The sequence below is a fragment of the Penicillium griseofulvum genome (genome assembly GCF_001561935.1).
Source record: "Penicillium griseofulvum strain PG3 chromosome Unknown contig_84, whole genome shotgun sequence".
In the NCBI taxonomy this organism is placed as follows: Eukaryota; Fungi; Ascomycota; class Eurotiomycetes; order Eurotiales; family Aspergillaceae; genus Penicillium; species Penicillium griseofulvum.
In genome coordinates this window covers 2,584,195-2,611,247 of record NW_024467475.1, presented here as the reverse complement: position 1 = coordinate 2,611,247, position 27,053 = coordinate 2,584,195, and the positions used below count along the sequence as shown (strand labels likewise).

Sequence of the window (27,053 nt, the reverse complement as noted above, 5' to 3'; positions counted from 1 at the left end):
AAGCTGCCGGTTCTATAGAGAACATCTAAACATTTATCTTATATTGTCACCATGAAATCTACTATTCTTCTCTCGCTCATCCCGAGTGCACTGAGTACGACCATCTACCTTGCTGGTGACTCGACTATGGCAAAGAGTGGGACTGGATCTGGGACAGCAGGTATTTCTCCTCAAGCCTCTGGGGATAACATGCTAATCCTCGTAGGATGGGGTGAATATGTTACGCCATATACCTCACTCACCGTGTCCAATAAAGCTGTCGCCGGCCGTAGCGCACGGTCATATACACGTGAGGGTCGGTTCGATGCTATTGCAGCATTGGTTCAGTCTGGAGACTGGGTGATCATCGAATTCGGGCACAATGACGGTGGTTCTCTGACTCCCACCGATAATGGGCGTACCGACTGTGCTGGCACAGGAAGCGAGACCTGTAGCACAACATACAACGGGGTTGCCGAGACAGTGTTGACATTCCCGGCATATGTAGAGAATGCCACCAAGGTGTTCAAGGCCAAGGGCGCAAATGTGATCATCTCGAGCCAAACACCCAACAACCCCTGGGAAAGTGGAACCTTCACTTATGCCCCGTCGCGGTTTGTGGGTTATGCGCAGGTAGCAGCTGTAGCCGCAGGTGTACCCTATGTTGACCACGGTGCTTATGTGGCAGATCGATTCAGGCAGTTAGGCATGGCTGCTGTCGATGCATACTTCCCCTTAGATCACACGCACACTAGTGCTGCCGGTGCATCGGTAGTGGCCCAGGCCTTTTTCAAGGCTGTGGTTTGTGGGAATGTTGCTCTAAAGAGTTCTTTGAGCACTACCACTTTCCCAGGTTCATGTCTATAAGAGCGGAATTTAGGGCTCAATCTGAGCTTATGACTATAATTGATAATTGTGCCTGTAAAGCGAGCAGATTGGGTGGCCTCGGTAGGACTAGACCCAAGATTTGATGGCCAGGTGAATTCGTAAGATTTCGTAATATGTCCATAGCTAAAACACGAACGCTGAAATGCAAAAGCTGTCGTTCAAAAACTTTCTCATGCACATAAAATCCCGGTCCAATTTCATTCCTCTAGGACAGATCGAACGATACCTCGATTCTGGACTCGGTGATAATATTGATTCAGACTCGTAAACCGAGCATCCAATACACCCTGTGTCTGCACAATATCCCGCAGAACTGGCCATAGAGAGCAATCGTCGATGCTAAAAACGGAACCTCCTAGGTAATGTTGTCCCTGCAGAGTACGTTCCCAATCCTCAATCCCGTAATCAAATTCACTGGCTGAATTCGTGGCACGGTGTTGACGCCAGCGTGCCAGAAAGCCGTCAATCGCTGACAAGAAATTTCCCCCGCGCAACGAATCTCCACCTGGCCGTGACGCCTCGGGAGTTCGGTTGGCCGTGTAAGTTAAGATAGCAGAGTCACCTGCGACTGTTTCTCCATCAGGCGTTTCGTATATCGGGCATCCCGCGAGTTGTGTGGGCCCCTGCTCGTGACTGGTGATTAATTTGTACCGGATGCCGTTTTCCGCCAGACAAAGACGCACACGCAAATTGGCAACAAGATCACAACCAAGTAATAGTTGGCCTGCTGATGTTGTCACAAAGTTCACCACGTCAAAGCCCCTACCATACACGGCATCCCAATCGAATTCGGTGGCACGATTTTCCTGGCCAAAAGCCCCAATGAGGCGTGCTGTTTCAGCAGAATCCCCATGGATCACGGCGCGGGCCTGGTCCAATGTCTTGCTGACAGCGCCTTGTCCCCAGATTGTATTGGCCACCGGATCAATGAATGTCCCGATAAGACGGAAAGTAAGTGAAATGCGCTGGCCGCCGTAGGCTTGCTCCTCGGTGGATTTGGTTGCATTAGGTCGTTTATCCGCCCGGATACCATGAAGCCATCGCATGTTCGTCTTTGGGCCGAGCACAAAAAGTGAATTGTGCGGAAGGGGCACACGCTGCGTTGTCCGGCGTGGTTCAATGCCCCCTTCGGGTTCGGATGCCGAGGTCTTGGTACGGAGGACCATCACGCGCTCGGCGCCTAGACTGACATTGCAAATGAAAGATCCTCGCGCAATATCCAGCGTCTTATCTGAGTGCTCTGATATGCGATCCTGGCCATCGCGATAAAGTTGAATAAGTACATGATTCAAGGAGTGGCCCAGTATTTGCTCAACAGCCATACGCACTTCATCAACCGCGGGGGTGAATGGCTTGAAGGGTGGAGACTCGTCTGCCGGATGGCGATATATAGGTATGGCTCCATCGGATTGAGTTTGACCTTGGACCGCAACCAATCGGGGAACTTGACCCGACATGTGGTACATCTTCTGCCAATCTACCTCCGCTTGTATACGCTCAAAGCAATCTGTGGTCAGGTTGACATTGGTCACGAGGCGTGAGTCACCCTCCCCAATGTTGATTCGAGATTCCGCAGATTCTAAAGGTGTTGGCCCCTCGTCGGCGTCGACGCGAGATCCGGGTGAAGATTCTTTTAGGACATCTCGGCGCTTGGGACGACGGATGCGCGCTCGCACCTTTTTTTGCTCTTCCACTGGACCCCGCACCTGTGCGGCAGTAGCTCGCTGGGTGCGAGAAAGAGTAGCGAGTTCCGAAAGGCTCAGATCCTCTGTATCACGCGAGTTATCTGTGGGAGAGTTGTCGGTTGTATTCCAGAATTCTAGACCATCCATGACACTTTCGAGGTCAGCCGTACTTGCTGGTCCTGTGGGTTGCGGTGCGCCTTGACGAGCAATTGCCTCTGTTTCATCCCAATCTAGCTCCTGAATGAGCTCCGCAGCGGTGATACCAGTTGCTCCCAGAATATCCGCCATGCGTCGCATTGCTTCTTGATGCCGCTGAAAATCGCGGAATCCCAAGCAATCCTCCACAAGAGTTACCGAGAACCCGTTACGAACAGCATCCAAAGCGGTCGCAAACACGGAGATATTCGACAATGAGCCACAGAGGTACAACTCGGTCACAAAGTGTGTCCTAAAGGATAGTACAAGGCCAGGGGACTCCAAAGCGGAGTATCCTGTTTTGTCCACTACGGTGTCATGCTGGGAATTGATGGCGGCCAGAATCGGTGCGGGGAACTGATATCCTGGAGTACTTGGATCACAGCATGGTGAAGATTCGGTGGAGAGAAAGGCTTCAGGGTCGATAGGTTCTGGTGAATCACGGTCCGACCCAACTTCAATTATATCTGAAGTAGGCATCTGTTTTCTGCGAGGTGGTTCTCTATCCAGAACAATTCGATCACCAAAGTTCCAATCAACGATTCTCTGAGGGGATTCATATTGTGAGCGCACCCAAACTACATCACCGACTCTCCGGAATGCAGATGCCAGTTGTGGAAGAGTTTCGAGGAAATCTGGTGTATTAGGAATATGTAAAGCGCCGGAAGGACGAACGAAATCATTTTGAAAGTCAAGTAATAGTAAAGCCTTTCGAGTTTGAATAGTGGGTAGATCCCCGAATGAGAAGACACTCATCCTATAGACATGCTAACAGAAAGTAATTTGATATACAACAACGTGGGTGGGTGGTGGTGGGGGGGGGGGGGGTGGGGGGGGGGGGGGGGGGGGAAAATGTGTAGAAAAAGGAAAATATATTTGGCCTGAGGCATAAATGGTACTTTGGGAAGGAACGAGTCAAAAAAAAAAGCAAAAAAGGAAAGTACGAAGTCACGTGAAAATAAAAATAAGTCTGGACCTTCTTCAACCGCAGGACAGGACGCTTAAAATGGTCGATGCTCATAGGATACGACGAGAGCTGAATGGACTACTTGGCCAGGCCAGCTTTGTTACTCAATACTTTCAAGCAAAGGAGATTATAATTTCTCACTATAACTGCAAAAGCTCACTTGATTGTCTTTCGCATTTGTATCTACAACGCCGTCACGTGCGGCCATGTGATGGATGTCTGCTTCATTGGCAGTAGTAGATCTTGAGATAGCTGATACTATTACCTTCATTTCTTTGCTTAATTCGCCAACATATTCGAAAGACCTCTTACCATATAGATGACAGAAACCAGGTGGTCATGATTGATGACATGTATTAGGTCCTTGACTCCCTATTTACTTCTCGAATCTCGGTACCTCATGAAGCATGAGATATCTTATTTCAAACACAAACAACCCAAACTCCGAGCTTGTCAACCGATTGAAATGCCCCCCGTAAATGCACCGTTTCCCATCCCATAACATCGGGCTGAGGTTTCGTCAAGATCATATCAGTTCATTCATGGATCACCGCAGGAAACAGAAATGAGGAAGAATGGCAAATCGCCAGAAAACAGATTATTGAGGGTATACGTAGGAGAAACCTCCCAGGAAAAGTGGATGGATAGTATTTTCTATCGTCTTTCCAGCCGACTAAGTGCCCCCAGAATAAGACCCAAATCTTCCTTGATTCTCGGTGGTGGGTGTTCGTCATCTTCGCCTTCCATTGCGAGGAGACGTTGCGTGTTCTGCGCGTCGCGCTCTTCCAGTCGCTGTGAACAGATGCGCAATATTCGGGATGAAACGGCATCTGCGGAGGCTCGGTATAGTTCGATATCATGCACACCAGCTGCGAAGGTATCAAGCGTCGGTGCCAGCCCAGATGTGATACGTGATAATTGAGCAGAGACGGCAGATGGGGTGATAGGCGGTCGGGTTGAAGATGGGGTAGAGGATTCTCCCTCTGGTGGCTGATTCGAGGGATTGAGAGATTCTAGTATGGCTTGTTGTGAGGGATCGAGTAGAGAGGGATCGATTTCTTCGCGTTGTGATGTACGCGAAGATTGCTTATCTTTTTGTTGGTTGTCGGGTTGTGGTTCAGCCTTGAGGGCTGGGATCGCTGGCTGTCGGAGAAGCGCATTAAGAGATTGCCTTTCTTTGTGTAATCTGAGAGTTCGTTAGTCCTATACACTTGTAGCAACTCTCGATATGCTTACTTCTGTATATGCTCCTCTAATTCCTTGATCTTGTCTGTATTTTGCACGTTTCGTGGATTCGGCTTTTTGACAACCACGGCTGGAGGGTTCAGATCTTCGCGGCCAAGCCAGTTAGAAAGCTCCGAGTTGTTCGAGAAATCCTGAAGAAGCTCCTCTTGAATCACACGCGCTGGAAAAGGTCAGATAAACAATCCCTCTCACACAAGTCAAGGTTTCACGTACCTGCTAAGCGCGCACTTTGATCGTCCGAGTTTGAGCCTCCTGAGGGCTTTTCCCCTAATGCACGAGTCGCACACCAAATCAATAATTGTCGCATCCTTCGCGGCTCCGGGATATCGTCATCGGCGATGTGCTTGTAAAAATCTGCTGTACTAACTTCTCGATGGGGTAACGCTATACAGGAAAAAGATAGAAAGATCAGCATTCAGTCATTCATAGCACATGCCAGACCAAGAAACCTACCATTTGATGTCCCTGAGTCGATCAAAAAACTGGCCCTTCGTCCTCGCATACTCAAGCTGCTTCGCCGTCGCCCTTTATCGCTTTTATCACCCTTCCCGCCTCTGAACTCTTTATTGCGCTGAATCACCGGAGTATCGGCCACTGGAAGTGCCACCTTTGTTCCCTCAGGAGGTTTTGCTGGAGAATTATATCCATTTGACTCAGACACTTGCGCTTGCTGTTTAACTTTTGGTGGTCGTCCTGCTTTCTTCGATTTTTTTGCTTCAGTCTGGTGCTCTGGACTGTCGCGGGGCCGTGATGGGCGGTTCTTGTTTGTCGGTTGAGATTCAGGCTCTGTGTGTGTAGTCTTTGCGGTCCCCCTCGTAGGTCTCCTAGATGGAAGCTCCACGCTTTTTCCCTTTGCCGGCACCGCGCTTGAAGTGGTCTCATCGTCCGTTTGCTTTTTCCGTGGCCTGCCTCTTTTCGGTGTTGATTTTGGAAGCGCATTTTCCACGTCTGAATGGGGATTTTCGGGAACTACTTCGATTGACGGCCGGGACTTCTTTGATGGTAGCAGAGAGAACTGGAACCCTTCCGCGTCTTCCTCGTATGCCACTGAAGAGACGAATTAGAATATTTCTTTCAACCCTCTCTCAACGACTTTCACTCCAGCAAATTACTCACCAGCTGGCCGCTTCCCTAGCTTGTTTGTGTTTTTCTCGAGCTCTTGTTTACTTGTACTGAGTCGCGTAGTCTTCCGTTCTTTGGTTTTTCCAGTTCCACTTGACGCGGTCACAGAGCGCGATTGTGTCTTCGGAGCAGCCATTGCGATCGTCCCTAGCGATTCGCGACGCTTTGTCTTGGTCGTTGTAGTCGCCAGGACCGCGACTGTCATGTCAGGAGGGGTTCACGCGGGGTTGTTGTGGTCGGGATTAAACGTAGGGGTGGCGAAGCAAGCACCCCCGTTCCGGTATTGACTAGATGCTTTGCGGTCTCCTGTTCTCCAGTCGAATACCCCTGGTTGAAGAGGCTTCTTGGAAACACAACAAGCGCAACGCCTGGGTATGGACGCCGGACTCAAATTAATCCCCCCAAACAGCTGACCGAGCTCGATACGATGTCAACCCAGAGGGGTTTGTTGATCAATAGGTACTTGACGTGTATATGGCAAGGTTTGAGTTATCGGCTTCGCGGGATGTTAGGCGCGGGTCGCGTCCCAATTCAGAGCTGCAGCCGAAGAACAGCAGATTAGGCGACTTAGTCAACTCAATTAAAAAGACACGCAAGGGGAGCGGCAGGTTGGGGGGTGTGAGTGGGTTGGATTCTCGCACGCGGTTGTTTTGGTCGGGCGCGTGGGGACCGCGCTAGTCTCTTTTGAGATCGACCGTTATACTTACATTGATTTTCTACTTTGACTACTTCGACTACTTTGCTTTTACTACTTTTCATTCATTGAAAGTATTCAAACGCTGCTAATGTATGATTGGCTCTAAAATTGAACTCTCTCACATATCTTCTACACCCAATCCTCGCAATGCGCAGATGCTGCTAGATAAACGCTATGATGCTTTCACAAAAGGATACAACATTGAAATAACTCCCAACACCGATGTTGAAAAACAATATGTTCAGTGAGAAAGAGTGGTGGGAGTTGAGCCCTATCCACTCCAGTGAAATCAAAAGAAAGGCAGATCATTGGATCGACTTGAGTAAGGTGGAGGGATTGCTTGGTGGTGCCAGGCTGCCCTCGATGCGCCGCTTGGCTTCTTGCATCTCCTCGGCAGTTATATTCTCTGCCTTCTTGGGCATGTCAGGTTCGTACTGAGGAATATCTGGGCTGTGCCCGACCGACATGCCAACTCGGATCTAGAAAGAAGTGTTAGTATGCAATTGATCAAGTATGGGAGGGAAAAAAAGCTTTCGTCTCTTACCAAAGTTTCCAGTGCACCCTTGGAGTTGTCTGCCAGGTCCCTGTCAAAATTGACTTTGCCTTCTTCAAAGAGCAACAAAAGGGTGCTACCACCGAATTTGAAGTAGCCCAGCTCTTCGGCCCGTGAAACCTTCTCGCCGGCTTTGCGGGTGATGACCGTGCTGCCAACCATCATCGCACCAACACAGACAACCATGACTCGGCCATGTGCAATAGAGTCAATGGGAACGAGAATGCGGACATTTTCGCCGTAGACGTCCAAGGCGGATCGGATCGCCATTGGATTCACTGTATAGTACTCACCCTCGATGGTCTTGGGCTCACCCATGATTCCATCTACGGGGATGTGGAAGCGGTGGTAATCTTGAGGTGCCAGGCGGAACACTCCGAGAGCACCGTTTCGGTATCGAGCAGCATCCTCCGGGTAAGCGTTACCCAACAGTCTTTCAACTGAGAATTCACGACCCTTGACCCAGATGCTGGTTGCATCACTCAAGCGGTCAAAGGCCACTGAGCGACAGTCGGCGGGAGATACAACAATCCTAGGCTCATCGGGAGCAGAGCACGGGCGGGCGCCAGGCTTCAGAGCACGGTAGAAGAACTCGTTAAAATTGCGGAAATTTTCCAGGGGCATCAGGACTTCGGACATGTCCAGCTGGTGGAAATTGATAAAGTCGGCGATCTGAGATGCTGAGGCTGGGTCATCATATTTGCGACCCTGCTTGACACTCAAAGAGCGTAGCACACGGCGGACTGGTATGGTTTGTTAGCAAGATCTTTTTATCAGAGAGATACACTTCGGCTCAAGGTTACATACTTCGCTTCTTTTCCATATCACGGCTTTTAATGCCCTTGTACAGCAGCCGGATTCCAAGTCGCACATAAACACTCATGCGTTCCTCGTTGATCTGACCTGTGATACGATCTTGTACCAGAATATTGGCCGAGTTCGCTCCAAGTTTGTATCCGCCGTATGAAATCTTCGTGATGACTTTGGAGTACCACTTGCGCTGTGCCTGACTGGAAGTCACAAAGCCACCCATGACTAAGTTGTCAACCTGGCGCCAGTCCTGGCTTGCGCACGTGGCAATGTGCGTGATGATATCTGCGTCAGAACGTTTCGCAAGACGTGGCTGGTGGCAAAGGGGGCACTCGCGAATTTCGACGACGTGCTCCTCGCCCCTCTCATCTCCGAGATCATCAGGCTGAAGGTACTCATCGGCGGAGCTAGATTGATCTTCGCTGGATAGAGTTGGAATGGATGTTTTCTGCGGGTCGGTATTGGAAGGAGGGGTGATATCGGTTTCCAAAACGTGCTCATCGCTGCTAGATGGCTCACTATCTTGACTTCCAGCATTTGACAGAGGAAGTGAAGGTGCTCTAGGAGCAGCCATTGAATTTCTCTTCTGCAGGGTTTGAAGCGTGTCCTCCAGACAAATCACTGCCTGGTCGAATGTTAGATCATCCGTTTCATTGGACGCATTCTCTGCGCTGAAGCGCTCGAAGAAGCTGTCAATTGTCGACTCTTTTAGTGTTGATCCCAGAGTGTCCAGCATTGTCGTCATCTCTACCTTGTCAATGCGACCACTCTCGTCAGCGTCATATTGCTTAAGCATCAACCTCCAGAACTGCTGTCGGAGAGCACTGTACGGCAAGTACTTTGCCTTGACATGCAGCTCTGGCGAATGTTTGTCTTCCCACCGTTCTTTATTCTTGAGTATAAGGGGAATAGTATAAGACCTAAAGCCGTCCTTGTCAGGTGGTGGAGCTGACTCGCCATCGTACATGTTCAGCGTGGAGGGCAGCTGCAGTGAGCTAGAACTAGCCATCTCTGGAACTCCTTCTTCTGGGAGGGAGGAGGGTGTAACGAGAGTCGGCGATGGCGTCTCGAGCATTGATTGGCTTGAAGCTGCAGTGGCGGAGTGACGCGTCTTTAAAATAGGCCGAGCCATTCTGGAGAGACTCGATGAGGAGTGCGAGGGGCGAATGCCAGAGCCAGATCGCGAGGGGCTAACTCCAGATCGCGTACCAAGCTTGGTAGTTGTGGTGGGATCAGCTTCCTCCACATCCTCTACAAACTGATATAATCCCGTCTCGGGGTCTGCTTCTGGGCCGGACTGAACGAGATTTTGCAGAGGGAAACCAGCAGAGGCAACAAAGTCATTTCCCGAGAACTTGTCTCGATCTATCACAGTAAAGCTGATAGTATAAGACTGCTCGTGTCGCATTACCTGGAACACCATTTTCTCATGATACACCGGGTTCAGGTTATGGCGGATGACGGGAGTTCTCAATGTCTTCCTTCCAAGAGAGGTCACGACGAAGGGATCCATATCGAACGATGTCCGAGTTACTAAAACATCAATCAACATCTAGCGTTTTGCATGCAGGAAGATAAATCCATACCATTTCGTTCAGGAGGCAGATCGGTCACCCGAACAATTTCCATGAAAACGATACCATGCACTCCAGTCCCCGTGCCTGAGAATTGGTATGCACGAGCTGCCAGGGACTTGCGTCTCAAGCGAGCCAGCCGAAGTCGCCGACGGCGCTTTTCCCCCACTTCTGGGCCACCTGCCGGGTCATCAGCTTCATCAGAGGTCTCATTCTCATCGTCCTGTGCATCCTGTTCCAAATCATCGAAATCGGGGGGAGGGATAATCTGATCATCCTCATCGCCCGAGTATACCAATTTCTTGAACTTGTGGTAGATTTCCGGCGGGGTGGCAGCGGGGTTCGCGGAATCGGCGAGCGAGAACTGCAGCAAGATCTCGCCGGATACAGTGCTGTCCTTTCTTTTGGACGTCTTCCGCTTGGAATTCAAAGTGTACCATTTAGGCTATGAATCAAAGTCAGCGCAAGCCCCCAATTGTCCAAGCAACGTGGTCCCTTCCACCCACCTGTTGGTTCACTTGGCCATCAGCGAAAATGTCCTCCAATGCAATATCAAACTCTCCCAGGTAATCCTTGCCGAACCGATCATGATCCCAGCATATAGCTTCCAATAGCGGTACGCCCATGATGGGCATGTCGAACGAGACGTTCCATTCCGGGTTCAGGGTTTTGAATATGGTCGGCGTCGACTGCCTCGCGTCTCCTAATGTAACCACCAAATACTGTACAACATGTAAGCGGTGTCGAGGTTTGAATTGTCTTCGGAAGGGTGCTCACTGGGTCGCTCGTACCACCTCGATCTTTGGCTGCGAGGTTACGTCCCTAATGAAAACCATTGAAATTAGCCAGAGACTCCATAAGAATAGAAAATGCTACATAATTCGTAATACTTACCCGGATAACTGAAACCTTGAGTAGGAGATGTTTTTCTGATCGCAATGGACTGGTGCTTCTGCTCTGTCCGGGAGTGGACGACGCGCTCCTCGCGGACAAGTGTGAGCTCAACCGTTGGGGTAATGCCAACCGGACCATTGCGGATAGATAAAATAAATGAAAACAAGAAGAGAAGAAGAGAAGAAAGAAATAAGAAAGCGGGAAAAAAAATAAAGTGTTGAGGAGGGGTGGCTTGCCCCCTAGTCAACACAATGTTTAAGAGAGACCCCAGAGACCCCAGAGTTGATCGACGATATCTCCGGATGGTCTTTCGGGTCGATCACGGAATGGATTTACCCGCAAGTTTCTTAAAGGATTTTAATCTGTCCAAAGAGATCTCTCTGAGAATCTGAGAGACTTGAAGGGAAAAGTGGGAGAAACACTGCGAATCGACGTCAAATACTCCACACCGCAAGTTATAGCACACGAAAAAAATGGATGCCTATTGTGTACTTGGAAAGATTGGACATGTCTAGACATGTCATGACATGAGGTATATATTTGAATTCTTTTTAATATGCAGGACGATATGCAAGTACCCCGCATCATATTGAATTCCGACCTTACAATGGAGTATACACATTCTATATACGGAGTAAAGGAAAATTATATCGAATTGATCTACTTGTACGGAGTACTCCTTAAGAGAAAGTCAGTCTTGTCGTCGATCTGTGCGTCCCCAAACCTCATCGGCATTAGCTTTGCCCTTGGTTTCAGGTACATATCGATAGATGAAGCCACCAAACAACCCGGCCATAACCGCAAATACCCAGTATACCTGTCCACGACCACCGAGAATATCATCGAGCACTGGAAAAAATTGTGCCACAACAAACGTTGCGATCCAGTTGGCACCCAGTGCCCAGCTTTGGGCTGCCCCGACAGCCTCGGCCCCAACAAGCTCGGATGCTAGGATAAAGGGGACCGGGCCCAATCCGACCGCAAAACCTGCCACAAAAAGCAAGGCAGCGATCGCCGTTAGGATCTTAGCGTTCATGTAGATACTTATCGCGAGAAGTATAGAGCTGCATCCCATACCGCAGATACTCAGCATCAGACACGACTTTCGGCCAATGCGATCGGGTAATGGAGAACACGCCAGTGTGATCACGAGATTAATCGCAGATATCATCACAGTGAGTAGCGCAGCAGTCGTGGGTAAGATTTTCTGTAATAGAGACACGCTGTACATAACAATACTGTTCATCCCGGTGAGTTGCTGGGCGACCATCACGCCAACTACAGCAATAATAGCCGGGCGGTAATAGGGATCTTTGACAACCTGCATAAACGTGACTACAGGCATATTAGGCGGCCTGTCACCGGATGGAGAGAGCAAGGATTCTTCTTCGCCAGATGCAGGGGCTTCCGAGGCCCTCCAGCTCGCAATTTCCGCTTCAAGGTTGGCATCTCGACCGCGGATCCGCTGCAGGACCCGACGTGCTTGACTAATCTTTTGGTTTTCTGCGAGCCATGAAGGACTTTCTGGTACCAAGAACAGCCCCAAAAGTTCCAGAGCACCAATGATCCCAGCCACGGCAAGTATAAGTCTCCAGCGGCTTGCTTCACTCCAGAAATATCCCAGGGATTGTGTCAACAGAATACCGACATTGGTCATAATCTGGGTGAAAGCCCCAAAGAGGCCTCGAGCACTAGGAGGAGCAACTTCGGAAATGTAGATAGGACCAACCACAATTGCTGCACCAGAGCCAATTCCAGAGAGGAATCTACCAAGGCCCAAGAGGGAAATCGCCGGGGCAAGTGTCTCCGCTACGGGTCCCAGAATAAAAAACACCGTGGTCGCTCGTAATGCAAGTAGACGTCCATATTTGGTGGCGACAGGTCCTGCCAGCAGGGCTCCAAGTAAGCCACCGAGTGTGTAAATCGAAGAGACTAGACCGAATTGCGATGGAGTCATAGGGAAGCATTGCGGTAGACCATGAAAAGAGACGGAAGAATGAATTCCTTTACGTTCGCATGTGATCACAGCTTTGGGGGCATTAAGCTCTGCCTAGGTAATTTACGCATCAGTAATGTTCAGTACACATAGAGGTGCCATCCTACCAGGTGGAAGCCAAATTGAAGCGGACCAAGTGTGACAACAAATACGAGATATATCAGATACGGTGTAACCCTCGACGGGGTTGACACGCCCAAGACCATCGCGGGACAAACTTGAAATACTAGGAGCTTAAGATGACGTTTGCCGATCGCGGAGAGAGCAATGATCTGAGGTTAAGTCAAACGAAAAAAATGTCTGCATGGGTAGTTCAAATGTCACATTGAAGTTAGGCAATAGATGTCACGATTCAGAAACGAAAGAGATAAGAAAGAGTTGAAGCTCCTGCAAGGTTGGCACGGCCGACATGTGACCTGACTAAGCTTTGACTACAGTTCCCTTGGAAGGTTAAGACCAAAATACTTTGAATAAGATCTCTCTACGGAGTAATTCTTTTTGAATCCTTTTCTTATATTCTTATATTCAAAAGAAATCGTGGAGTATCTCTCCACCAATGGAGTGACATCAGCCCATTCTGATCCACAAATGAGTCTGACAAACCCGCCCTCTTCCTCCGGCTCTCTCTCACGAACAAGAGTCGGTAACTTGAAACGGAGTCTCCAGGCTACTGTCGATGGTAATTATATATCTTCCTTCTGATCGTTGGTGTAACTTGTTTCTGTTTCATCATGTTTGGAAAGGGTTTCCCTTTCTTGAATTCTGGAGGATTCTATTCTCGTGGTAACTCTTTCCCTTTGATTCTCTGTGATCTTATTTCTGTGCGAATTTGCAATTGGAAGGGATTCTCGTCGCATTCGATTCTTAATCTGAAATATGCTAACCGGGGGTTTAACAGATGCCATTGAATCAAGAAGACCCGGTGGGTACACCAGCAAAGTTCGGGTCCGAGATCGGTATAATATAGTAGGCTTCATCAGCAGTGGTACATATGGCCGAGTGTACAAGGCTGTTGGCAAAAATGGCAAGAAAGGGGAGTTTGCAATCAAAAAGTAAAAGCCGTCCCCAACATTTTGATTTCTTATTCTAACTTCCTCCAGATTCAAACCTGACAAGGAAGGTGAAACAATCCAGTACACGGGTCTGTCGCAGTCGGCTATCCGTGAGATGGCATTGTGTACTGAACTCTCACATGCCAATGTTGTCCAACTAGAAGAGATCATTCTGGAGGACAAATGTATCTTCATGGTATTCGAATATACAGAGCATGATTTGCTTCAGATCATTCATCATCACACCCAACCCCAACGACATGCGATTCCGGCGACCATGGTCCGGTCTATCATGTTCCAGTTGTTGAATGGATTGCTCTACCTTCATACCAACTGGGTCCTTCACCGTGATTTGAAACCAGCCAACATCCTCGTCACCTCAAGCGGTGCCATTCGTATCGGCGATTTGGGCCTAGCACGTCTGTTCTACAAGCCACTCAACTCCCTGTTCTCGGGCGACAAAGTCGTCGTTACAATCTGGTACCGTGCACCCGAGCTGCTCATGGGGAGCCGGCACTATACTCCTGCCGTCGATATGTGGGCAATAGGATGCATCTTCGCCGAACTACTCTCGCTACGTCCAATCTTTAAAGGCGAAGAAGCCAAAATGGATAGCAAGAAAACTGTCCCCTTTCAACGCAACCAAATGATGAAGATCGTCGAAATCCTCGGTCTTCCCCGCAAAGAATCATGGCCCGGACTAGCATCCATGCCCGAATATTCCCAGCTCCAGTCCCTGGTGCTCCACCGTCAACCTTCACATTTCCATCGCAGCTCGAATCTTGAAGGGTGGTATCAGAGCTGTTTGAAAAACGGCGGATACACGTCCACCTCCAGTGCTGGCACTCCCGGGGCAGATGGATTCGATCTTCTGTCGCGTATGCTTGAATATGACCCGGCAAAGCGGCTAACTGCCGAGCAAGCCCTTGAACATCCATACTTTACCAACGGCGGCCCTATCAGTGGTAACTGCTTCGAGGGTATCGAGGGCAAATACCCACACCGTCGGGTCACCCAAGATGACAATGATATTCGCAGCGGCAGTCTTCCTGGCACCAAACGGAGTGGCTTGCCAGATGATTCGTTGATGAGGGCCTCCAAGCGCCTCAAAGAGTAAGCTTTTTCATTTGTTTGCTGCATATCTGTGTTGATCATATTTTGCGGCGCGTGGACAGGCTGGCCCATGATATCCACCCACTTCATATATTTAATTCGGTGTTAGCGTTACATTAACTAGCGAAATTGCATTATTTACGCAGGGTTTGCTTTCATTGACCCTGGAGGGCTGTAGAACCACTATGTATCTTATATTATGAGTGTGGATTGATTGAACCTTGGACGGGACCTCGGGAGTCATTCCATCTCCGTTAGATAATAATCATTTGAATTGCATATGACGCATCAATTGTACTTAAACCTCCCATCATTGCCCATTTCCCAATCACATATCCGCAAAATATAGTACACGCTGAACAGTCCCCGAAAACCCCCAGATAGCACCCAATGATATAACGCCGAAAGGATGAAAAGAATTGCATAAAAGGATAATCAGTACCCTGCGATCAAGATCAGCTATCTTGCCGGAAAGTCAGACAAGAGGTTCATAGTCACTTACCATTCTGTTCGTGTCGCTTGTCTCCGTCGGTATCGTCCTTGCCGTCACCACTCATGGTAGAAGCGTGATTAGCAGCATCTTTGATGCCCTGCTCATCACCGCGCAGGGCCTCAAAGTAGCCCTTGATGTCTTCCGCACTGACAGCCTGTCCACTCTCGGCGAATGGCTGTAGGAACACCTTGAGTTTGTCACGCAGGTGGTTGTATGCCATTGCGCCCTCGATGGCACGCACCCGATCCATGTTGTTCAGTGCTGCCTCGCCGCGATCGTAAATGCTGCCCGTACCGACACTTGCGGCACCATTAGCCTGGCCATCGTCAGACATGGGAGGCTCATAGGTATCTTCTTCTTCGCGAAGTTGAGGGTGCGGAACAAGCTTGGGGAAGCACTCAGCACAACGGCACAGCTGACCATGAAAATCATCTAAGGCAAAAAGAGAAAATGATTCCATTGGAGTGGACTTGGGAAGTTCGGTGTGCTTGGGGGCGGACGGCTTTGCAGGGGAATCGGTTTCTTCCTCAGTAGGCTCCTCTTCCTTCATGACCTTCGACGGTTGTTCCTCGACAGGAGCGTGTTCTTCTTCTTCTTTAGTTCGCTTGGTAACAGGCTCTCCTTCGGCGGGCTCCTCGACATCTGCCTTGCGCTTTTTTGATTGTTCGGTCTTCTCCAGATCCTTAGGTTCGGTCTTATGAGACTCAGTGGCTGGCACAGGGGGGTTCTCGGTCACATTGATGCCCTTCTTGAGTCCACCTTCCCGGAAAACCGGGGGCAAGAACCCAGGAGTGCCCGCATAGGGCTTGATCCAGGGGTTAGAGTCGACGCATTTGAAGCAGATCAGATGGTCGAAATCATCCTCCGCAGGAAAGCCAGGTGGGGGCAGATCTTCTTCGTCCTCGGCTGAAGCGTCATTGGTAGCATCACCGCCGCCGAGTCCATTGGCCTTAGGGGCGGCGTTGTTCCAATCACGCGACAAGCCGATGAGACACTCCGGGTGCCACCAGTCCTCGCCACATCCTCCTGTCTCGACAGTACCAAGCCCCAGGCACTGGTACATTGTCCCCTTTTCTGAATATGCATCGTACTGTTCGCCACAGCCACAGAACTTATTACGAAAGTTATGGTTGTATGTATTTTTTGCTGCAGCCTCTTGTGAATGAACGCCCTTCTTTCCGGTTGCGGGATCTTCGCGGAGTGTGCAGCATGAGGATGGTGGTAGACGGGTTGTTCCACAGTCGCAGACAAAGTTACGTTTGTTGAAGAGTTCGACTAGTGTGTGTTCGCCATGACAGGATATCGAGCACGAGTAACAGACGCCAGCGGCAGTATAGGATTCTTTGGAGTCGGCAGGTGGGGGGTTACATGTGAGGCACGCAAATAGGACCTGTCGCAACGGTCCAAGGTCGTATGTGCAAGAGTCGAAGGCCTAAAGTCAAATAGGTCAGCTGTGGAAAAAGTCGCGCGCCACCTGCTTTGTCGAGGCACTCACATAAGGAAGAGCCTCACGCGCATCTGCCTCCAGTTGGAGCTGGGACTCAATAAACCTAAATTCAGTTAGTATGAACAAATTTGCTGATGTGGAGGAGAGTATAGGCGAATGCGTCATACTCTTTCGCGGTCTGGGAATTCTGAGAGCCCAAGCTCTCACTCCGAGTATCCTCGGTGAGCTGAGCAACGACCGATTGTGGGGCATCCATTGCTATGGGCTTTGTCTGTATCCTTATCGTAGGAATTGGCAAAGTGCAAGAGTCACAAGTGTCCAGGTGGTGTGTTGGAAACGACGCGACGTGATGGGTCGCGACGTAACTTAAAAGTTTCTGCCGGCAGATTCCGACGACAGCAGAGCGGTCTACATGCATCCCAACATTTCCAACCTGACGATTACAGGAGGCACCGAGTGAGTTTATTTGAGGACTTCAATGTTCCCATGTAGGCAGCTTACGCCCAATATTAAGGCAATTGGTGGTGGAGCCTTAAAATTCTCGAAGATCTGATCTTATTGTGGGTTCATTGGTCGTTGAGACCTGAGCGTATATAAATACGTCTTTGATTCAAGGCATAAAACCGTGAAATAGCAACAGTTGATTGATTTATAGAAATTTCATATATGAATTGATCATTCATATAATCCAGGGCCGATACACGGAGGAGTAAATTTCCCTACATTTGACAGGTCTATCTCGGGCGTAGATTCAATCATTCATGGGCCACCGGCAACCCCAGGCTTGAGTATCTCAACTTCAGACTACATATCTCGCGATAGTATTCAGATCCCTGGCCAGATTACTCCGTATAAAGCGATGAACTCCCAATATTGTCAAAAGAACAGCAGGAGGCACCACCAAGGAAGCTTTTATGAAGTACCTGCGTACGGAGTACTCGGCCATGTATCCGCTGGATACGTCTTGCAGCTGAGCCTATGTTTTGAATGTACAACATAAGAAATTGTGCCAAGATTGCACGCATTTCCGTGTAGTTCAAGGCCAAATTGTGGATATCCGTCTGTTCCACCGCCCCACTTTGGTGATATGGAGTAGACGTTTGACCTCCTAATATACACATCAGTACCTTCTAGCCTTATGTATACTATATATTATTGGACTTTGGACTAGATTTAACCCGTTGTATGTCTCTGTTGACCCAATATTGGTAGTTTCAAGCACATTCAAAACTCCTAACACATAGCCCTAGCCCAATCCAAGAAGGATCCTGTAGGAAAGAGCATCTTTTCTTTTCAAGTCTTCAAACTCACCTAGAAACAAAAACGGGGATGTGTTGAATGGTTAAAGGATATACTTGGTGAGGACTATATAGACTAGATCCTTAATCTGGCTTCTACGTATGCTACCAATCCCAATATATATATGTGTATGATTGGCTAACTATATTCTAGTTATAGGTATAAGTCTATGGGGTTGAAAAGCTCCAATTGTCCCAAGAGACCGGGGTAAACTGCAATAAGAGCCACGAGCGTGGGGTTGACCTGTACCTACTATATGCAGGATAGGATAGTCTAGCTCCAGGTATTCTGTTACTACATATATACTCCAAAATGTATACATGAAAAATTCACTTTCACAACTTCAGCTCTTGCATTTTTTGCTGTATACGTAGTATAAAGCCAACAAGGCATCTAAACAAATCCTATATATGAAAGGACCCCCGAGAAGACCATAATGCCTTTCTATTATGATCAGGACTTTCCAAAGCTATTTCATCCTATCCTCGCTCTACATCCTGCTAGTTCTTACCAAACCAGATACTATTCTCATTTCTCTTTACCTCTTGCTATTCTGATATATAGACTAGAGAGATACTCTTTCAGTCATGGACCAAAAACAGAATTAGTCGACACGAAGCCATTTAGCGAGCTTACATGCGGCAGCCAAGGAGATTACGTCTGCCCTCACTCGCGACAATTGCCGACATGGGCTTATCGGTGGGTATGCTGTGACTCTTGTCGGTGGCACGAGGGCAACCGAAGTACGTTTTCCTACATAGTATTTTTGAAACCCTCAATACAATCACTCAAACTAACCTGAACTAGGATGTTGATCTCCTCGTTGATGCGGACCCGGCCAACGTTCGATAACTGCTTCTTCACGTATCTGGCTTCCAGCTGACCCGTGCCAATAACCTTGTCTTCATATTTGATGGCTGTCCGATCAAAGTTGAGATTCTTCGTGGCGGCCGTACTCAACAGATGAAACTACCTGACGCCAATACCGTTCCTCTGCACTACATCCACGACGAAGAGCTACCAGCCGATGCCCCAATTTAGTACATATCCTTTGACTTTGCATGGGCTTCCAATAACCACCTGATTACAGTCCCTATCGTGCACCCGTCCGTTCTGATTTTCACAAAGATCAAGACATGGTTTGACATTGCTGAGTCTACTCGCCCAAAAAGTATCATGAAGGCCGAGAGTGACTTGAAGGACACTGAGGCAATCTTGGCCTGGCTTGCTTCGAACAATATGCTCGTTGATTTTACAGCCTACCCGGAAAAGCCAAAGGAGAGTTTGCTTCCATGTTTTCAAAAGTTGTGTGAACTACATACTATGTTTCACCCCCTGGTCGAATCTGTGATGGAACCGCAGGACTTTGCTCTTTTCCACAACTAGATAGCTGTGAAATAGTCCGGCAGTGGCGGACGACACGTTCAGCAATGGTCAAATATTTTTCCTCCGTTGAGCTCCAATCCCAGTTTTTCATATCCTGAACTGCTTCGTCCACCCTTTTCTGAAAATCTTCCTCGCTCTCATCGTCTTCAACGTTGCCATCCTTAGTATACAGGGGTGTATCATGCAAAACATAAAAGAATATGAAACCCAGAAGATCATCATGCGCCTGATATCTGCTGCTGTCATCAATAGGGCGGCTTAGAAGATGGTGTATCAATGACAGCATGTAAAGCCGAGGCTTAGGTGTCAGGATCCTCAGCGTGTTGTTAAAGGTAGATGTAACTTCAACAGTGTCCTGGAGAGTCAGGCCGATAAACGACAATGGGTAGAGAAGTCTTCGTTCTGGACCAGTTGGATTTAGACAGTGAATAAATCCTGCTCGCTCCCATTGTCCATATCTCTGAGTGACCTTTCCGGATGGAGGAACACAGGGAATGCCACAGTCCGATAGGATCAGAGATGCAAGTGATAGCAGTTCATCAGGCACCGCCCATTCAACAAGCTAGGACCAGTAAGTCAGTAGAGACGCATGACTACATTGAATGTGATATTTTATATCTTACCACGAGGACCAAAGGGTATCCGCATCTCCACTGTACCTGCGCCCCCCACTCCACAAGTGGAATATTTTTGTCAACTAGAGCCTTTGCAGCTATTCCGGCGATCTCTGTATGGAGTTGTCGCAAGGGTTCTCTTTCCAGGGGTAAAGGATCCGTGTTTTGATCAGAAAATTGACGTAACTCACCGAGTAGGAAGGAAAAGATGGTCGATGTGCATATGTAGTGGAGGAGTGATTGATTGACCGAGACACTCAGGTCGGCTGGTGGGAAAAAAGGAAGTTGTGGGGCGAGTTGACAGGAATTTGAGACTCGGGATTCACTTTGCAAGACAACCTTGATGAGAGTCATGAGTGATCTAGATATCCACGGCTACCTAATCTGTAGAAAAAGAATATGAGGAATCATACTTGTGACAAACTTTCAACCCCAACGATCGACTGGCCAAGTGGTTAAGGCGTCTGTCTTACATTAAATATGTTGGAGTTTCACAGAAGGTCGCAGGTTCGATCCCTGCGTCGATCATTGATTTTTTTTTTGAGATTTCAGTTTTTGTCGTATTCGGTAATATAAGTAAAGTAATGAGATTTTTTATATTATTATCTATTCTTTATTGTCTGTATATTCACAGCATAAATTGTGACTAAAAGAAACTACATAACTACATGATAACTAGTACGAAGGTGTGTGAATGTAGCAAATCGTGGAAGGCCCACCTTCCCAATTGGGGTTTAATTGAAACGCGTCGCGTCCAAGACGCGACTTGCTGCACAGCTAGACTTTGCCGCCCCTTCTCCCTCCCTTCATTCTATAAACCACGCTACCACACATTCAAGAAAAAAACCCCGAAACATACAAACTCCATATCCGTATTCATAATTTCCTGACTATCGCACATTTTTTTTTCTTTAAAATTTGCTAGTTGAAACACCCACACGATGGAGTAAGTGTTCCTCCTGAATTTTCTGCGCATCAAAAACTAATGCACTACAGTCCGCTCCGAGCCAGCGACTCGGCCGCAAACCGTGGCCCGAGGGTCAATGCTCGTAAGAGAGATAGAGAGGATGACATGTCCTCCCCAGCGCCATTGCCTCCTTCCAGTCGTATGTTTCGTTATTTATCCAGACTGCCCCAATTTGAGACTGACAATGTTCATGTGTAGCCACCGCTTTGGGCTCATCCCCTCCCCCTATCCCCTTTGACATGGGAGATGAAGATGAGGATGAGGACAGAGGTCTTGTGCAAGATATTGATGATATTGATGAATTGGCTGAAGACGAGGATGGCATTGACCTGTTCGGTGACAACTTCGAGCGGGATTATCGCGATGCAGCCCAAGATCGCTATGAAAATGAAGGATACATCGACGATGACGAGGACCATGATGAAATCGACGCCGCAACTCGTCGGCAGCTGGATGCTCGCCTGAACCAGAGAGATCGCGAACTGGCACGTCGGCGCCGCATGCCTGCCGCCTTTTTACAAGATGATGATGATATGGAACTGGACCTGTCGCGCCAACCCCGACGACGTAGACACCATTATGATGAAGACCGTGAAGATATCGACATGGCTGACGAGGGCATGGAAGAGCTGTCATTGGAGGAACTGGCGGATGTGAAGGCAGCCAACATTACGGACTGGGTGACCCAGCCCCAGGTCCTTCGCTCCATTTACCGTGAATTCAAGGCCTTCCTGACAGAGTTCATCGACCCTACCGGCCAGTCTGTTTACGGTAACCGAATCAAGACACTGGGTGAGGTGAATTCCGCTTCCCTCGAGGTGTCTTACGCCCACCTAAGTGAGACCAAGGCAGCTCTGTCTTACTTCCTTGCCAACGAGCCTACTGAAGTCCTGAAGGTATTTGACCAGGTTGCACTCGACGTTACTCTATTCCACTACCCACAGTATCATGATATTCACAACGAGATCCACGTCCGCATCACTGATGTGCCGATCATTTACACCCTGCGCCAGCTGCGCCAGTCGCATCTCAACTGCTTGATCCGTGTCAGTGGTGTCGTCACACGTCGAACTGGTGTTTTCCCCCAGTTGAAGTACGTCATGTTCCTCTGCCAGAAGTGTGGTATCACATTGGGTCCGTTCCAGCAGGAAGCTAGTGCGGAAGTGAAGATCTCGTTCTGCCAGAACTGCCAGTCGCGTGGTCCGTTCACTGTCAATTCTGAAAAGACAGTTTACCGCAACTACCAGAAGTTGACTTTGCAGGAGTCGCCCGGCTCCGTTCCCGCAGGCCGTCTGCCGCGGCAGCGTGAGGTCGTTTTGCTTGCCGATCTGATCGACAGTGCCAAACCCGGTGATGAGATTGAGATTACTGGCGTCTATCGGAACAGCTACGATGCCCAACTGAACAACAAAAACGGCTTCCCAGTTTTTGCCACTGTAATTGAGGCCAACCATGTGGTCAAGGCACATGACCAGCTGGCTGGTTTCAACCTGACAGAAGAGGATGAGCGTGAAATCCGCGCTCTCTCCCGGGACCCCGATATTGTGGACAAGATTGTTCGCTCTATGGCGCCCAGTATTTACGGCCACCAGGACGTCAAGACTGCCGTTGCGCTTTCACTCTTTGGTGGTGTTAGCAAGCAGGCACAGGGCAAGATGAACATTCGTGGTGATATCAATGTCCTTCTTCTTGGTGACCCCGGTACTGCCAAGTCCCAGGTGCTCAAGTTCGTTGAGAAGACGGCCCACCGCGCCGTGTTTGCCACTGGTCAGGGTGCTAGTGCCGTCGGTCTCACGGCCAGTGTTCGCCGTGATCCTCTCACCAGCGAATGGACGTTGGAAGGCGGTGCACTTGTGTTGGCTGATCGGGGTGTTTGTCTTATCGATGAGTTCGACAAAATGAACGACCAGGATCGGACATCTATTCACGAAGCCATGGAACAGCAAACCATTTCCATCTCCAAGGCGGGTATTGTGACAACCTTGCAGGCTCGCTGTGCTGTTGTGTCTGCGGCAAACCCCAAGGGTGGTCGGTACAACAGCTCGATTCCCTTCTCGGAGAATGTCGACTTGACGGACCCTATTTTGTCTCGTTTCGATATTCTCTGTGTGGTGCGTGATCTGGTTGACCCTGCCGAAGATGAACGTTTGGCCAATTTCGTGATTGAGTCGCACCACCGTTCCAACCCGGCCCGTCCCCTCCGGAACGAGAAGGGCGACTTGGTTGATACCGACGGCAATCTCATTGATAACGAGGGTTACCGCATCAATAGAGATGGTCAGAGACTGCCTCCATCACAGGAGGAGATCGCCAGACGTGCAGCAGAGAAACAAAGAGTCGAAGAGGAGAAAGAGGGCGAGATCCCCCAGGAGCTCCTGCGGAAGTATATTATGTATGCCCGAGAGCGTTGCCACCCCAAGCTTTATCAGATCGACCAGGACAAGGTTGCCCGTCTCTTCGCAGACATGCGCCGCGAGTCCCTTGCTACCGGAGCGTACCCCATCACAGTAAGTATTCTCCCCAACTTTCCGCTTGACAATTTTCTTACCCTGAACTTCTAGGTTCGTCACCTTGAAGCTATTATGCGTATTGCCGAATCTTTCTGCAAGATGCGCCTCTCCGAGTACTGCTCCTCGCTGGATATTGACCGTGCGATCGCCGTTACTGTGGATTCATTCATTGGCAGCCAAAAAGTCAGCTGCAAGAAGGCACTTTCGCGTGCATTTGCCAAGTATGTTTCTTTCAATCCTTAAATGTATTAGAATCTTGTACTAATTATCTACCTCTCAGATACACACTCTCCAGACCCAAGCCCCAATCCAAGCGACGTGCAGGCATCCCCGTCTCAAACCCCCACCTTCCACGGGCTCAGTCCACCGCGCATTGAACAGCTTTCTAAAAGGATGGCTCGGGGTGTCCCGATTTTATGGTTTCTTTTGTGTCTTATACCATCTTTGCATTTTATTCATGTGGCGTTTCTGATAGGGGTTTCTTGAATTGGGCCATGATACGGTAATGAATGGAAAACCAAATATTTCAATGTTCGAGTTTATAGTAATGTAGCGCATGTGCAAGTTGCACTATCTAACATCTCCCGTAGTACTCCGTACCTCGAAAGCCATGCTGAGTGGAACTAGCTTATCGCCTCGGATGTGGCATTGTAGGTAGGTTATATGATAACTCTTATATATTAGTAGATCTACAGATGTGTGACTAGAATATAAAACCGGTAATAAGCAGTTGGGACATGGCAGTATAAGATGATGTTCCGATACCCGTCAGATATAAACGAACATATCTGGTTTACAATCTGAGAATATAATTGTTTGTATATATGTTGTAAAATGTTTTGTTGAGATTTCCAAGCCGAGGAATGTTCGGTATCTGCCGAGTTCTCCGCATTATTAAATAAATGCCGGTTAGATCTGTGAAGAGAGGCATATTCGGCAAATAGAATCATAGTATCTCAACCCGTCAACCTTCTGTATCGGGAATTGTCTTCAAGGGAACTGTAGTTATGTTCTTGACTTGATAGGGATCCCATATAGTGATCTAAAGATTGAAAGATATCATGTTGTGTACAGTGGACATTCCAATAGATGACATCAATATGGAATGCCAACGTGCCAATGTCATTCCAACTGGTTATTTTTGGTAATTGAGGAATCTTAGAATCTTAGAATCAGAGAATCATAGAATCATCAGGATGTTTCTTGTGTATCAAGTTAGTATGTCAGAACGTGCCAAAGTGGAACCTCGTGGTTTGACCCCCCTGACTATAATTAAGTCCAGTCTGGGGAATCTTCAGAAAGAAAGAAAAAATAATTAAGGAATACATAGTAGCTGCATACATAGTGCATAGCATAGCACATGTTAAAAAACAAAAATAAAGAAGATCGACGATAAAAGAAGAATATCCCCAAGGAGACGATCACTGGACATTTTACGTATGCTCGCCTCTCCCGTGTTCCCCTTGCCCCCCCTCCTTTCTTAACTTCTTTTCTTTCTTTTTTTTTCCCTCTCCCTTTCTCTTTTATATCTTGGGAAATATTGAAATATTGATAGCTTACATTTCCTTGCCCCTGATTATCATTGTTTCAGCAGTACCTCCTGCCACTCTCTTCCGCATTCGTGCGACACCTAACGTGACATCTCATTGAACGCAAACAGCCTCTCCACCCACACCTTGTTTCAGAGGTGAACTATCCATCACAATGAATGCCACTCCAGCGCTTGGGTATGCGCCTGGCGTATCGCTGGCCCCGCAAGGTACGTAACCTGAAGCACCTCTGATGGATCTCATATGTCACCGATAGTTTGAACCCTCCCCCTAACCCTTAAAAATGACACCTTCCCTTGACTTTCTGGTCCAAAAATATATCTTTCTATACCTTTCTCAGAACTGTGACTGATTTGAAGCATCTCTGCGATCAATAGAACACCAAGCCTCTCCAACAGCAGCCAGTTTTGGCTCCAATAACCCTTTCCGGAATCGCGCTCTTTCGCCCTCAGTTGCTGGATCTGTTTCATCAAACCGCCCGGAACGCCCGCGCTCAACAAATCCATTCTTAGACGACACTGAAGCGTTGTCTCCGCAGTCGGCCCCTGGAATGTCGACCGGCGCCAGTATGATCTCTCCGATTGAGAAGACCGATATTTCGAGCAACACTCGGGAACTCTTTGTATGTCTATGAATGTAGAGCATACGTGTTCACATAAGTCTAACCTCTTAATAGGAGTCTCTCTCCCTCAAGCCTGCCTCCCAGTCAAATCGTCCTCCCGTATCGGATGCCACTCAACGCACTTTCTCAAATCGCAACAGACCCCCAAGGGAGCGCTCAGAGCGTCCACCAGGACGATCGGCCCCGAAAATGAAAGATCCGCTCGACATATTCGCTGATCCCCCTACTTTGTCTCAAACCGCCAAGGACAAGGCGCCCCGTCGTCCCCGACGGAACTCGGAGTCTTCGGTAATGGACCGAAGCTCGAAGTTGTTAGATCTTGATGACGACGACAAGCGCCGACGCGAACGACGTCGCGAGCGTGAGGGTCGTAGCAAAGATGGCAAATCGCGGTCGGGCCGCAAAGATCGACGACTGGATATCATTGATAAGTTGGATGTGACGAGTATCTATGGGACTGGAAGTAAGTCGGCTTCTTTTTCCGCACTCTCTTTCCGAGTATACTCATATGCTGACTTGTGTAATAGTGTTCCACCACGATGGTCCGTTCGATGCCTGCAACCCCCACCGCAATCGCCGCGGTGTACGTACCGCGCCAATGCAAGCCTTCCCCAAAGGTTCCACCAACATGGCTCTGGGCGGCACAGGCCCCAACAACTCTAACATCGATCTCAACCTTTTCCATGGCAGGATGGAGGAAGGGCACAATGATTTCTCCACCGCTGCGCGCCGCAATCCCGAAACGGCCGTCATTGATCCAACTGCTCGAGTCGACCCGATCCATGGACCCCAGAGTATGGGATTGGGAACCAGCACTTTCCTCGATGGAGCTCCAGCTAGTCGGTCTGCCATGGCACGCCGCCAGAGCGAGAATGAAGGCACTCCAGCAGCAAATGGTGGCGGGCTTGCGCGAAAGAAGAGTTTGGCCCAGCGACTACGTGGACGAGCTGCTGGACCTGGCCGCATTAATTCTCCAACTGATAACTTCCCCCCACCTCCGCCACAGGTGAGCTCCAGTCATTCTACATCCGCCCGGAGCAACGAAAGAAACCCCTACTTCCAAGAAGAAGATGAATATGAGGAAGAGTGGGACAAGAAGGGGTCGAGTATCGAAGCTCGTATTGGAGGCGGCCGACTTCGATCGTCTAGCAGTCCCAAGCAAACCACTGGATTGGAGCGTAAGACCACCAACGACCGACCCTACGAAGAGTCAAAGCTTAACCCTGGTGGTGGATTTTTGAACCGGATGAAGAGTCTGCGCAAACCGAAGCCGGAAAGACGTACTAGCGATTGAATCACCTAGCAATCATGCGTTGAGTCTGCCTGGAAATATATCGATGTAGCGAGCGGGCCTTTCTCATTCGGATGCACCTCCGGGATGTGTCAATCCCATGA

General features: G+C 48.9%; 9 protein-coding genes across 9 annotated transcripts; 4 read left to right on the top strand and 5 right to left on the bottom strand.

The window, feature by feature from the left end:
• Positions 1-51: 51 nt before the first annotated feature.
• PGRI_054990 (rhamnogalacturonan acetylesterase RgaE) lies at positions 52-859 on the top strand (the record flags this gene model as incomplete). The annotated part of the gene is made up of 3 exons (XM_040793212.1): positions 52-160; positions 206-780; positions 833-859. 3 exons carry the CDS (start codon positions 52-54, stop codon positions 857-859), a joined length of 711 nt encoding a protein of 236 aa, XP_040645179.1.
• Positions 860-1,064: 205 nt separating this feature from the next.
• Positions 1,065-3,227, bottom strand: PGRI_054980 (isochorismatase family protein family; the record flags this gene model as incomplete). The annotated part of the gene is made up of 1 exon (XM_040793211.1): positions 1,065-3,227. The coding sequence occupies one exon, from the start codon at positions 3,225-3,227 to the stop codon at positions 1,065-1,067; it is 2,163 nt and encodes a 720-aa protein (XP_040645178.1).
• Positions 3,228-4,368: 1,141 nt separating this feature from the next.
• On the bottom strand, positions 4,369-6,286 carry PGRI_054970 (Mis12-Mtw1 family protein; the record flags this gene model as incomplete). The annotated part of the gene is made up of 5 exons (XM_040793210.1): positions 4,369-4,900; positions 4,951-5,119; positions 5,173-5,343; positions 5,413-6,006; positions 6,076-6,286. 5 exons carry the CDS (start codon positions 6,284-6,286, stop codon positions 4,369-4,371), a joined length of 1,677 nt encoding a protein of 558 aa, XP_040645177.1.
• Positions 6,287-7,083: 797 nt separating this feature from the next.
• Positions 7,084-10,747, bottom strand: PGRI_054960 (putative phosphatidylserine decarboxylase Psd2; the record flags this gene model as incomplete). Its single annotated transcript, XM_040793209.1, has 7 exons — positions 7,084-7,257; positions 7,323-8,074; positions 8,139-9,674; positions 9,728-10,160; positions 10,222-10,437; positions 10,493-10,537; positions 10,610-10,747. The coding sequence occupies 7 exons, from the start codon at positions 10,745-10,747 to the stop codon at positions 7,084-7,086; spliced, it is 3,294 nt and encodes a 1,097-aa protein (XP_040645176.1).
• Positions 10,748-11,300: 553 nt separating this feature from the next.
• Positions 11,301-12,566, bottom strand: PGRI_054950 (putative MFS glucose transporter; the record flags this gene model as incomplete). The annotated part of the gene is made up of 1 exon (XM_040793208.1): positions 11,301-12,566. One exon carries the CDS (start codon positions 12,564-12,566, stop codon positions 11,301-11,303), a length of 1,266 nt encoding a protein of 421 aa, XP_040645175.1.
• Positions 12,567-13,193: 627 nt separating this feature from the next.
• Positions 13,194-14,774, top strand: ssn3 (cyclin-dependent serine/threonine protein kinase SSN3; the record flags this gene model as incomplete). Its single annotated transcript, XM_040793207.1, has 3 exons — positions 13,194-13,284; positions 13,504-13,657; positions 13,706-14,774. 3 exons carry the CDS (start codon positions 13,194-13,196, stop codon positions 14,772-14,774), a joined length of 1,314 nt encoding a protein of 437 aa, XP_040645174.1.
• A 431-nt stretch (positions 14,775-15,205) lies between these two features.
• On the bottom strand, positions 15,206-16,966 carry PGRI_054930 (putative metaphase-anaphase transition protein (Mlo2); the record flags this gene model as incomplete). The annotated part of the gene is made up of 4 exons (XM_040793206.1): positions 15,206-15,213; positions 15,273-16,695; positions 16,759-16,813; positions 16,878-16,966. 4 exons carry the CDS (start codon positions 16,964-16,966, stop codon positions 15,206-15,208), a joined length of 1,575 nt encoding a protein of 524 aa, XP_040645173.1.
• A 3,984-nt stretch (positions 16,967-20,950) lies between these two features.
• Positions 20,951-23,863, top strand: PGRI_054920 (MCM DNA helicase complex subunit MCM2; the record flags this gene model as incomplete). The annotated part of the gene is made up of 5 exons (XM_040793205.1): positions 20,951-20,955; positions 21,006-21,115; positions 21,175-23,483; positions 23,538-23,707; positions 23,767-23,863. 5 exons carry the CDS (start codon positions 20,951-20,953, stop codon positions 23,861-23,863), a joined length of 2,691 nt encoding a protein of 896 aa, XP_040645172.1.
• A 1,327-nt stretch (positions 23,864-25,190) lies between these two features.
• On the top strand, positions 25,191-26,952 carry PGRI_054910 (Pal1 family protein; the record flags this gene model as incomplete). The annotated part of the gene is made up of 4 exons (XM_040793204.1): positions 25,191-25,245; positions 25,414-25,658; positions 25,713-26,121; positions 26,186-26,952. The coding sequence occupies 4 exons, from the start codon at positions 25,191-25,193 to the stop codon at positions 26,950-26,952; spliced, it is 1,476 nt and encodes a 491-aa protein (XP_040645171.1).
• Positions 26,953-27,053: the final 101 nt, after the last annotated feature.